This window comes from Oryctolagus cuniculus, chromosome 12 (assembly GCF_051225735.1).
Source record: "Oryctolagus cuniculus isolate XC-2025 breed Fujian yellow rabbit chromosome 12, ASM5122573v1, whole genome shotgun sequence".
Taxonomy (NCBI): domain Eukaryota; kingdom Metazoa; phylum Chordata; class Mammalia; order Lagomorpha; family Leporidae; genus Oryctolagus; species Oryctolagus cuniculus.
Window position 1 is genome coordinate 103,938,918 of NC_142878.1, and position 12,069 is coordinate 103,950,986.

At 59.8% G+C, this 12,069-nt stretch overlaps 1 protein-coding gene across 1 annotated transcript; it reads left to right on the plus strand.

The window, feature by feature from the left end:
- The first annotated feature begins 2,595 nt into the window (after window positions 1–2,595).
- MESD (mesoderm development LRP chaperone) lies at window positions 2,596–11,189 on the plus strand. The gene is made up of 3 exons (XM_002721472.6): window positions 2,596–2,832; window positions 7,984–8,216; window positions 10,115–11,189. Exons 1-3 carry the CDS (start codon window positions 2,620–2,622, stop codon window positions 10,371–10,373), a joined length of 705 nt encoding a protein of 234 aa, XP_002721518.1. The 5' UTR covers window positions 2,596–2,619; the 3' UTR covers window positions 10,374–11,189.
- Window positions 11,190–12,069: the final 880 nt, after the last annotated feature.

The following is a 12,069-nucleotide window of genomic DNA, read 5'->3' on the forward strand; positions in this document are numbered from 1 at the left end:
CCAGGAAGCATGGCCTTTGGGCCATGTGTTCTAGGCTTCCTGGCCTAGATGCTCCTCCACGTGGCTGGTTCCTGGTGCTCGGTATGAACCCCTATTCACCTCTCTCCCCTAAATAAAGCTCTCACTCTCCTATGCATCTTTCTTACTAAATAAAAGCTTAAAACGTACCATATGCCTTGTTTATCTGTGCCGGTGTTTAGAATTTTTTTTTTTTTTTTTGACAGGCAGAGTGCACAGTGAGAGAGAGAGACAGAGAGAAAGGTCTTCCTTTTGCCGTTGGTTCACCCTCCAATGGCCGCCACGGCTGGCACGCTGCGGCCAGTGCACTGCGCTGATCCAATGGCAGGAGCCAGGTGCTTTTCCTGGTCTCCCATGGGGTGCAGGGCCCAAGTACTTGGGCCATCCTCCACTGCACTCCCAGGCCACAGCAGAGAGCTGGCCTGGAAGAGGGGTAACCGGGACAGAATCCGGTGCCCCGACCGGGACTAGAACCCGGTGTGCCGGCGCCGCAAGGCGGAGGATTAGCCTAGTGAGCCGCGGCGCCAGCCTTAGAATTCTTTAAATATTAGGCAAGAGGCCGGCACCGCGGCTCACTAGGCTAATCCTCCACCTTGCGGCGCCGGCACACCGGGTTCTAGTCCCGGTCGGGGCACCGGATTCTGTCCCGGTTACCCCTCTTCCAGGCCAGCTCTCTGCTGTGGCCTGGGAGTGCAGTGGAGGATGGCCCAAGTACTTGGGCCCTGCACCCCATGGGAGACCAGGAAAAGCACCTGGCTCCTGCCATTGGATCAGCGCGGTGCGCCAGCCGCGGTGGCCATTGGAGGGTGAACCAACGGCAAAGGAAGACCTTTCTCTCTCTGTCTCTCTCTCTCACTGTCCACTCTGCCTGTCAAAAATTAAAAAAAAAAAAAAATATTAGGCAAGAACCCTCTCGGGCTTATTAATATTGGGGATTTAGTAATAAGCCCAGTGTGAAATCGTATAGCACCCCAAATTCCGGTAGCACATGTGGCACCCCGGATAGCATTTCTAGGGAACTTCAAGGGGCCACATTTCAGGGTAAATTTTAGGGGGTCTTTTCTGATTTCAACAGCAAAGTCTTCTCCAATGTAATCCACTGTGTAAGGACAGCGCCTGTTAACTTTATGCGAAGAAGGCATGAATGGAGGTTATGGCAGCTCTTTGTTCCAATAGCAGAAAAATTGGTTAAGAAGAAAAAATAAGCTCTCGGTGGAACAATGCCAAAGAATGCTTGTGCAGCCGTGCACACAGTGAAAATTCTTCCTACCATACCGGTGAGTGGGAAACAGGGAGCCCCGTGTGCTTGGCGATTGGTAAACCCAGCCCCGCCCCGCACAAGTGCAACACGACCATTTCTAGAGACACTTCGTGGCTTGTTCACGCATAGGAAAACCTTCGCCCTACGTGATGAACCGATAACTGGCTGGAATTTAAACTTTGTGCGCGTGAACAAGTTACAACCACACACGTCAAGCTAAAAGCTCAAGAGAAATCAGATTAGCCTTGCAACACCGGGATTCTGAAGCTTTTCTGGCCAGAACCTTCCACATAGCGTGGTTCAGCCTCGAAAAGGATTAGTCACGGCCAACAGCATTAGGTGGAAATCGCAAGATTGAAGCTATTTCAGCCGGCGCCGCGGCTCACTAGGCTAATCCTCCGCCTTGCGGCGCCGGCACACCGGGTTCTAGTCCCGGTCGGGGCGCCGGATTCTGTCCCGGTTGCCCCTCTTCCAGGCCAGCTCTCTGCTGTGGCCAGGGAGTGCAGTGGAGGATGGCCCAAGTGCTTGGGCCCTGCACCCCATGGGAGACCAGGAGAAGCACCTGGCTCCTGCCATCGGATCAGCGCGGTGCGCCGGCCGCAGCGCGCCGGCCGCGGAGGCCATTGGAGGGTGAACCAATGGCAAAAAGGAAGACCTTTCTCTCTGTCTCTCTCTCACTGTCCACTCTGCCTGTCAAAATAAATAAATAAGTAAATAAATTAAAAAAAAAAAAGATTGAAGCTATTTTAAAAAAATGCGAAATGTAATGGTTTCAGGAGCGGTTTTTCAGGTTGAGGGGTGACAGCATTGTTGACAGCCGCGTGCAGGACAGCCAGGGCCTGGCCTATTGACGACCTCCTGAAAAACAGCTGCTCCACCTGCCACTGACTTCCCTGGAGGCTGCGGGAGGCCGCGGGCCAGGGTCAGACACCCAGCAAGGCTCTTCAGCTTCCAGCTCCGATTCATTCCGGAGGAGGTGTCGCGGGACGCCCTGAGGGGACTTCTGGCCCCAGCCTGTGCGTCAGAGGAAGAACAGCTTCTAAAAGAGCAGCCCGGGGCCGGCCCAGCCAGGAAGACAACCTCCGCCAGCCCGGGCAGGAGGAGGCGGGGGCGGCGCCCGAGGGGCGGGGCCACGGCGCGGGGGCGGGGCTTCCGCAGGCGGGGCCGCAGGAAACGGCCCGGGGCGGGGCCCGGCAGGCTGGCGAAGGTCGGGAGGCGGGGCCGCAGGGACGGCGCCCGCAGAGGCGGTCCCCGGAAGTCGGCGGCCGGGGGCGGGGCCGGGAGGCGCGCGCCGGTCACGTGCCGGCGGCGGCGGCGTCGCGCTGCGCCGCGCGGCGAAGATGGCGGCCTCCAGCTGGGCTCGCAAGGCCGTGGTCCTGCTTTGTGCGTCCGACCTGCTGCTGCTGTTGCTGCTGCTGCCGCCGCCGAGAGCCTCCGCGGCCGAGGGCCCGGCGGGGACACCTGGCGAGGCTAGTGCCCCTCCTCGGAAGAAGAAGAAAGACATCCGCGATTACAATGACGCGGACATGGCGCGGCTCCTGGAGCAGTGGGAGGTCCGCCTTGCGCGCGCCCGCCGGGCCTTCGCGTCTCCCTCTGACCCCTTCCCCGCTGCGTCTGGGACCCTTCTGGCTCGTATCCTGGGTTTTTCTAAGCCTCTAACCTCTCGTGGCGGGAGTCCCACCGCCGCTCACCCTCCTTGTTTCGCATACCCTGCGCATCCGGGCCCAGGCCTCTCATCCCAGGGCCAGTCCTCCGGCCACGCCAGTCCCTGGTCGCCCCTGATCGGGGAGCCCTGCAAAGCGAGAGAGAGGCCTTGGGCACCCTCTGCCTCCCTCCCTCCCCGCACCCCCAGTCTCCCGGGTGCTGGGTTGCTGCGATGACCGTTCTCGGGAGGGGTCTCCCCGCTTTCTTCCAGCTCCTGTCTCCCAAATCCGTCTAATTTCAGACTTCCCGTATGCTGCGTGTCCCTGCTGGGGGTTTTGTAGCTTTTATGGGCGAGCTTAGGAGGTGGAGAAGTGTACGTGGGCCCGGGGCTCTCCGTCCTGCACCTCACTTTTTTTTTTTGCTTAATGGAACCAGGACTTGTCTGGGGGAGTTTTCTGGCTTGTTTCTTGGAGACGCTGGAGTTTGCAGACATGGCGGGGGGAGGGGGGGGCGTGTAGTAAGTTTTTGAGGTCAGGTTCACTGGCCCAGAACCACGTGGAGGCCTTTTTCCTTTCCAAAGGTGGTTGTCCTGCCCGAGTGATTGCTGGCTGGGGCTGGAGTCGGAGGGTGGACTGGGCAGGGCAGCTCCTCTGTGAGCTTCGGCTTTCCTTTGGAATGAAGGGATCTTGGTGATCAGGGCTGATGGTCCTTACTCGGGTTGCTTCTGTGTCGAGGAGGTGGTAGAACTTGCAGGAGTGAATTTAAGATTCCGCGTGTGGCCGGCGCCGCGGCTCACTAGGCTAATCCTCCACCTTGCGGCGCCGGCACACCGGGTTCTAGTCCCGGTCGGAGCGCCGGATTCTGTCTCAGTTTCCCCTCTTCCAGGCCAGCTCTCTGCTGTGGCCCGGGAGTGCAGTGGAGGATGGCCCAAGTGCTTGGGCCCTGCACCCCATGGGAGACCAGGAGAAGCACCTGGCTCCTGCCATCGGATCAGCGCGGTGTGCCGGCCGCGGCGGCCATTGGAGGGTGAACCAACGGCAAAGGAAGATCTTTCTCTCTGTCTCTCTCTCTCTCACTGTCCACTCTGCCTGTCCAAAAAAAAAAAAAAAAAACACTCCGCGTGATGCGTTTGGAGCTCGCAGACCTGTGTTTGCACGTTCACCTGCAGTAGATGGGGCGACTGGGGCAGGTGGGAGTGGCTGCACACCACCAGTGGGAGCTGGCCCATTGACGTCTCTCTTGTCTTTTTTTTTTTTTTTTAAGATTTTATTTATTTATTTGAGAGGTAGAGTTACAGACAGTGAGAGAGAGAGAGACACAGAGAGAGAAAGGTCTTCTGACCGCCAGTTCACTCCCCCAAATTGCTGCAATGGCCGGAGCTGCGCCGATCCGAAGCCAGGAGCTTCTTCCCGGTCTCCCACATGGATGCAGGGGCCCAAGGACTTGGACCATCTTCCCCTGCTTTCCCAGGCCATAGCAGAGAGCGGGATGGGAAGAGGAGCAGCCGGGACTAGAACTGGCACCCCTATGGGTCAGATTCTGTCCCTTGACTTTGAAGCCTGTTCCGTGAGCCATTTCGCTCGGCTCCCCCAAACATTGGTGAGCCGAAGTGCGGATGAAAGGTAGCGAGGAAAACCTGGCGCAAGGCAGAAGCTGCAGGGGTACGTGGAGGGAGCAGTGGGAGAGGTGGGTGCTCTTGACAGCCTGTGGGTTGTGAGCAGTAAGGCCACAGCGTGCGCCCGAAGGACGGCTCTGAGTTCAGCGCTGTCTGCTCCTCCAGTGTCTGCAGAGCCAGCTGGCATCCCGCTGTGTGAGCCCTGCAGGCGCGCCCTTCCCCGCAGGGGGGCACATCCATCTCGGGGCTCTTTTTCCCAGGAAGCAGTTGAAACCACGCCCTTTCTTCCCGGCTGGCGTGAGAACCGTTGCCTCCCATGTGTGGAGAGAGGCGAGAACGCCTTCTGCGAAGTTAGTACTAATGCCCAGCCCAGCCCGTCTGTGTGCGAGGATCACAGGCAGGGGGAGATGTGGAGCCAGAAGTGTGGGTTTGCGCTTCAACTGCAGCGTGAGCGCTTCTGAGACAGTCAGCCCCACCAGCCTCAGCCTCAGTGTAGTCAGCAGAACCTTGTGGGGGGTTCTGAGTGCAGACAGTAAAGTGCCTGCCACATCGCACAGCTGCTCCGTCGTGGTGTTGTCGTCAGAGACCCTCGTGGGGAGAAGAGGGACCGGGAGCTCAGCTTTGTGGTGGGGAAGCCAGCTGACAGTGCCAGGCTGCCGGGGCTGAGGATGGGCTTGTGGGCAGCACGGCCTAGGTGAAGACCAGAGGTTGCCCGTACACCGCGGGCCCCTGTGTTGATGCAGGACTGCCCAGTTCACCTGCATCTGTACGGTTTTCTTTTTTTTCCTCCTGTCACTGAAATACACACAGGCATGAAACGAAAATCCTGTGTGCACTGGACTTGGGTTCTTGAATCATGTTTTTGTTAGAACAAGTGCTGCTGATGATCCACTGAGTTGCTTTCATGACCGGATCAGTTTAGAAAACATAAAGGCTGGGGTTGGGGCGGCGTAGCAGGTAAAGCCGCCGCCCACAACGCCTGCATCCCGTATGAGCGCCAGTTCCTGTCCCGGCTGCTCCACTTCTGATCCTGCTCCCATCTAATAGCCTGGGGAAAGCAGTGGAAGATGGCCCAAGTCCTTGGGCCCCTGCCATCCACATGGGAGACCTGGAAGAAGCTCCTGGCTCCCAGCTTCAGTCTGGCCCAGTCCCAGCTGTTGCGGCCATTTGGGGAATGAACCAGTGGATGGAAGATCTCTCTATCTCTTTATCCCTCTGTAACTCTGACTTTCAAGTAAATAAATCTTTTATATATCTATATAGCTCTATTTATAAATGCTGTGAGGTCCCTAGCTAACCAGAAGTTGCGGTTTGCTTTAAGGAGACCATAGCAGATGTTTGGGAGAAGTTGGACAAAATGAGGACAGAAACAGCATGGAAAGCTGACAATGAGGAGTGCTTTAGATTTCTGTAGGGAGACTGGGGTTGGAGGCCAGGTGCCAGGAGCCTGGCCGCTGAGCGCCCTCTGGGCTTAAATCCCCTGAACACGCCCTAGAGGGGAGGCTGTGTTGGGACCCCTGCGCCCTGTTATTCTCAGATGGCTCAATGGCTTGCCCAAGGCCACACAGCTCAATGGTAGAACGGGGACCTGAGCCCAGAGCCACCTAACCGCACAGTCCCTGCCGCGTCTGCGGGCGCTGTTAGCGACCCCTTCAAAGCAGAGAGAGGCAGATACGGATTGGGGGGGGGGCGGAGTTGCGAGGGCTGGGGACGCTGGGGAGGCTGCTGTGTTCTGCTGTTCGGTTTGCGGCCGGGGTCCCGGGGCCAGGGCAGTGAGGACTGTGGCCAGGGTGGCGTGGCTGGTTGTGTCGCGTGGAAGCGGGATCCGGGTCTCAGCACTGTGCCCCACCTCCAAGCACTGCTTAGTCTTTCTGTGAAGATTTCTAGCAGTGCGTGTCACCGGGGTCTCGAGCCCTGGCCCGTCAGGGGGCCAAGTAAGAGGGACGTAGCCTTGTTTGATTTTGGCTGCTTTGTCAGGAGTGGCCTCACGGAGTCACAGCTCTGGTACCGCGTGCAGTTCGCCCACGCGGCGCGCACCTCGGGGTGTTGGGAGACTCGTACAGCCCGGACCACATGAGACAGTCTCAGATTTCAGAGTTTCAGGCCCCGGAAAGGAAACCCTCAGCGCTGTTCCCACATCTCCTCCTAGCCTCCAGGCCCCCTAGGCAACGCTCGTCTGTTTTCTGTCTGTTCTGGATTCTTCCATAAAGGCAGTGTGGACGACGGAGTCTGCCTGGCTGCTTTCACCTAGCGGAGTGTTTTCAAGGTTCATGTGCAGTAATTCATTTCTTACCGCTGTCGCCTTACTCCAAGGAGCCAGGGTCCATGGTTTCAGAACCCGGTTATCTAGATATTTCTTACCTGTCAGTATTTATCCATCTGTTTATACCTGTGTGGACTCAGTGGATCCTTTTTATTAGGTGGTTATAGTCATTACTGTTGTTTGCGGTGGTGCTCAAGTTATTCCAGGCTGGGCCCTGAGGGCTGCTGGGAGGTGGCTCCTGGGTGGGTCTGACACGTTCCAGTTCTTTGCGCATCTTCCTGCTCTCTGCTGCGGGGGGTATTTGGGGGGTTCCAGGCTCCTGTTCTCATGGCTGGGATTCGCCTTTTCTCCAAGGAACTCTACTCTCTTAAGTCTTCATCCAGGCATCCATTCACCTGCGTGTTTATTATGAAAACCACGAGATGGCTCTTGTACCTGCACAGGGCGCGTCCTTCCTCCTTGGGTGCTGGTAACTTCCTTCCCCGAACTCACTCTCTCCAAGGTTTCCCCTCTGCACTAAGTGTAGACTGCTTGGAAGCTCATTTCCACATTGCTAGCTCATCCCGCCGGGAAAAGCAAACGTTACTAGAGTTGGGTGTTTCCTACAGTCCTAACACAGGTGCAGTGGGGTTATGGACAGGCAGGTGTTGAGCTCAGCGAGTTCTGAGAGATGGATTCGTCTGTGGAATGCACACCCTGTCAGAATACCCACCGTTTCCAACCCCAGAGAGGTCTCTCGGTTGCTTGGGATTCCCTTCCCAGAGACCACCACTGTTCTACTTGGTCATCCTCGGTTTGTTCGCCTGCTCTTGACCTTTACGCACATGGGGTTGTGTATTGCACTGGTGCGTGTGTCTGTCCGTAGTTTTGAGTTCTGCATGTGTCAGCTTGTCCCTCGTTGCTGGCTGGTGTTTATTGTGCACCTTCCCAGAGGGACCCTTTCCACGCGCTGCCTCACTGGGCAGATTCCCAGAGGAGGGACGAGGAGCCACGGGGACTCTGGGTGCTGGGGAGCCGGGGGTGACTGCAGGTCCTCATTTCTGCCTGGAACTTGGACTCCACTCAGAGGCCACGAGAGCGGGACGCGGTAACAGGGCAGATACGTCGTCGGGGCTGGGGGGTTGCCTGTCCGTTGAAGAATGAGCTTCTGACTGTGGTTTGATGCTTCCCCTGTCGTGGTAGAAAGATGATGACATTGAGGAAGGGGATCTTCCAGAGCACAAGAGACCCTCGGCGCCTGTGGACTTCTCAAAGATAGACCCGGGCAAGCCCGAGAGCATCCTGAAGATGACCAAGAAGGGGAAGACCCTCATGATGTTCGTCACCGTGTCCGGGAGCCCCACGGAGAAGGAGACCGAGGAGATCACCAGCCTCTGGCAGGGCAGTCTCTTCAACGCCAACTACGACGTCCAGAGGTGAGCCCCGCGGGGAGGAGGGGGGCAGTGCCGGGCTGCCGAGAGACCCCGCGGTGGGGGGGCAGTGCCGGGCTGCCGAGAGACCCCGCGGTGGGGGGGCAGTGCCGGGCTGCCGAGAGACCCCGCGGTGGGGGGGCAGTGCCGGGCTGCCGAGAGACCCCGCGGTGGGGGGGCAGTGCCGGGCTGCCAAGAGACCCCGCGGTGGGGGGGCAGTGCTGGGCTGCCGAGAGACCCCGCGGGTGGGCAGTGCCTGGGCTGCCGAGAGACCCCACGGTGGGACAGTGCTGGGCTGCCGAGAGACCCCGCGGGTGGGACAGTGCCGGGCTGCCGAGAGACCCCGCGGGTGGGCAGTGCCCGGGCTGCCGAGAGACCCCGCGGGTGGGCAGTGCCGGGCTGCCGAGAGACCCCCATGGTGGGACAGCACCCGGGCTGCCGAAAGACCCCGCGGGTGGGCAGTGCCCGGGCTGCCGAGAGACCCCACGGTGGGACAGTGCCCAGGCTGCCGAGAGACCCTACAGTGGGGTAGTACCTGGGCCTGCCGAGAGACCCCACGGTGGGACAGTGCCCAGGTCTGCCGAGAGACCCCATGGTATCCTGGGCCTGCTGGCCGTCTTGCCCAGGGCCCGGGCCTTTCCTAGCTCTGATCTCTTCATCCAGTTCCTTGTTCTTTAAAGGATGTGTCCCCTGGCCGAGGCAGGGAGGTGGGCGGCTCTCTCAGCCTAAGCCCTTGTGGCTGTAGCGTTGATTTCAGGTGTACAGAGTGTAAGCGCCTCACTGGAGCACGAGGTGGCTACACTTTAGCCGTTGTGAGCAGCTGCGCTCCTTGGACCAGGCTGCTGACAAGGACTGAAGCAGTGGCCCTCACAAGCCATGTGAGGAAATGCCCCCCCTGCCCGTAGCAGCAGGGCTGCCCTCTGGGGGTCTTCCGCTCTTAGTTTAGGCTGGGCGACAGGATGGAGCCCTCAGAGACCGTTGGGCCTGCAGAGCTGTGTCACATGAACAGACGCATGAGAGCAGGTGGTGTTCCGGTGGTGCTGGCCCTGAAGCCCCCAGGTCTCTGGGGAAGGGGAGCACTGTCAGCTGCAGATGAGATATGTGGTGCAGCCCCTCCGGAAGGGAAGGGCCACGCCCCCTGGTCACCTTGGTGGTCCCCGATCCCCCCCCCCCCCCACTTTGCTTCCAAGGGGCCTGTGGAGTGTGGCCAGGCCGGCCACTGGCAGTCATCCTCTGGGCGAGCTGAGTGCCCTTTGCCAGGAAGGGCGTCTTTGATCTTGACCTACTAAGCCAGTGGCTCTTAGGCTTGCTCAGCAGGAGTTTTTATCTAGTACACTTTAACAGAATGCTTCCAGTGAAGCAGATACAGTGGGAGCTGCCGCCTTGCCTCCCAGCCTTGAGCCCCTGTGCAGCCTCCCAAGGAGCTTCCCCTCTCTCTGTCTCTGTCTCTCTCGGTTTTTATTTGTTTATTTGAGAGCCAGGGCTCGGTGGGGTAGGACCTGGAAGCCAGCTCCGTGTGGGTGGCAGGGACCCAGCGCCTGAGCCCCACTGCCGCCTTCCAGGCTGCAGGCTGGCAGGAAGCTGGCGATGGGAACTGAAGCCGGTCCCTCCTGCGTGGGACACGGGGTGTAACTGCCGGGCCATACACCTGCACCTGCGAGCGCTTCTCCAGCCGGAGCAGCCGCTGAACCCACGGCAGTGTCTGCTTCTGCTCTGGGCTGAGCGGGAAGTTCAGTGGATGTCAGTAGATACTAGGCCTTGGGAAACAGTTTTAGTTTGTGTCCTGTATCCGTGGAGAATTCGGAATCAGCCTTTTTCGTTCTGTGGGTCAGGTGCTACAGAGTTGCTCAGAGCTGCTGGCCACTGGCAGCGCGCGTGCTCACGGTGTCACTGTGTCCGTCCAGGTTCATCGTGGGCTCAGACCGCGCCATCTTCATGCTGCGGGACGGCGGTTACGCCTGGGAGATCAAGGACTTCCTCGTCAGCCAAGACAGGTGCGCCGACGTCACGCTGGAGGGGCAGGTGTATCCTGGCAAAGGAGGAGGGGACAAGGAGAAAAACAGAACAAAGCAGGACAAGGGGAGAAAGAAGAAAGAAGGAGAGCCGAAGGCCCGGGCCTCCAAGGATGACAATCGAGCCCGGAGTAAGAGGGAGGACTTGTGACAGGCGGCGCTGGCGCTCTGCGGAGCAGCGGGCGGCGCGTGGCTGGGCGGGAGCCGGCTCAAGGTACCAGCCTCGCCCCTGCAGAAGGGGTCTGCCGCACGCCCCGGGTGCGGTCAGCGTGAGATCCCCGCCCAGCCGCGTCAGGGGGACAGCGGTGTTGCGTTCTCATCAGCGTTGGACACAGGATTCACGGTGTCTGCACAGTCACCTTCCCCAGGAACTCGGCTGCGGCCCGTCCCCGTTCCGCCCGCCGGGTCGTGGCTGGGGGCCGCCACCTCCTTCGGTACCCCGCTGGGTCCCTGTCCCTTTTCTAGTCACTAACGAGGCAAGCTGGTGAGGTGGGTGACGGACCCGAGTCAGCCTGTGAGACCCGCTGCGGGGGCTGGGCAGGGGCTGTGGTGGGGGAGCCTGGGGCCCGCAGGAAGTGCAGGCAGCGGAAGCCCATGTCGCCTGTGCTCTGAGGCTCACTAGAGAGACCTCTCGGTGCTGGCGTGGACGGTCACTCATCGGCCATGGTCACGGTCATGGTGACGGTCACAGTCACGGTCACAGAGTCCTCGGCGGGGCGGGGTGGGGCCCGCTCACCTCACTCACAGTGTTCCTCAAGGCTGAAGTGCCTGGTGCGCGGTGTTGCTGTGCGGTACCAACGCGACGGCTGCTCCGCGTGGCTGCCTCCGCTGCCCCCTGCTGGAGTCCACTCCGAATAGGAGAGCATTTGTACACAGGTGTCGTTTTTAAAATCTACAGTTCTTTGGGGAAAAAAAAGAAAAAAACTTGAGTGGTGCTTTTAAGGAATTAAAAATACTCGCTCATGCACATGGTTAGGAGCCGCTGTCTGAATGAACGCCACAGCCGGGGTCTCTGCCCCGCTCTTGGCTCTTGGCTTCCTGGCCCGGTGGGATCTGCCATCCGCCTCAGGTGGTGTCGTGGGCGTGGTTTGGCCTCGGGGCACCTGCTTCCCCTTACTTTGGCAGCCACTCCCTTCCCCCTTGGGGGCCGAGGCTGTGGGATCCGGGCCTTCCGTTAGGCCCCGTCAGAGCTAGTACTGGGTGTGTTTGCGCCTCTTCGGGAAGGTAACTTCTTGTTTCTTCTGCATTTCCACCCGGGAGGGGTGAGGCTGCCACCGTCCTGCCCCTCCGAGGACAGCCGAGGGAGAAGGCGGCCAGGTCCCGGGCTGGCCAGATCTGCAACTCGCTCTGTCCCTGCTTAGAGCGCTCTGTTGAGTGTGTCCTGTGTGACCATATGGCCCAGGATGGGGCAACAGGTGAGCCTCCTGATCCCACAGAAGGGAGCTGAGCCTCACCCTGCTCGGACGCCATCCACGTCGGAACACCCGGGGCTCGGCGTCTCGGGGCTCACAGGCGGTGAGCAGCCACGTGCGCCAGAGTGTGCTGAGCGCCTGTCCGGTGCCGCTGGTCTCCATCTCCCATCAGCTCCCCTTCCGGGGACACCTGCAGTCCGAGGTCCTGGCCGCCTCTGGACAGGAGCAGCTTCACCCGCACTCTGCCACCTCCTGGGCCCAGGCCCGTGCCCCAGGTGGCTGCGCACCGGCTCCCCTGCAGTGGTTTGCTGACCGGAGTGGCTCCAGACCTTGCTCAGCAAAGTCTCCAGACCTCTGTGCCTTGCTGGCCGCCTGGCCGGGGATCTGGCCTTCAGCTTGTCCTTGAGTGCTGAGAGCTCTGCACCCTCGCCAGAG

Excerpts from the sequence above, each read along its gene's own strand:
- MESD (XM_002721472.6), top strand. The coding sequence starts at position 2,620 with ATGGCGGCCTCCAGCTGGGCTCGCAAGGCCGTGGTCCTGCTTTGTGCG. Across the intron at positions 2,833-7,983 it reads GGCTCCTGGAGCAGTGGGAG|AAAGATGATGACATTGAGGA; the intron begins GTCCGCCTTGCG and ends CTGTCGTGGTAG. Across the intron at positions 8,217-10,114 it reads GCCAACTACGACGTCCAGAG|GTTCATCGTGGGCTCAGACC; the intron begins GTGAGCCCCGCG and ends GTGTCCGTCCAG.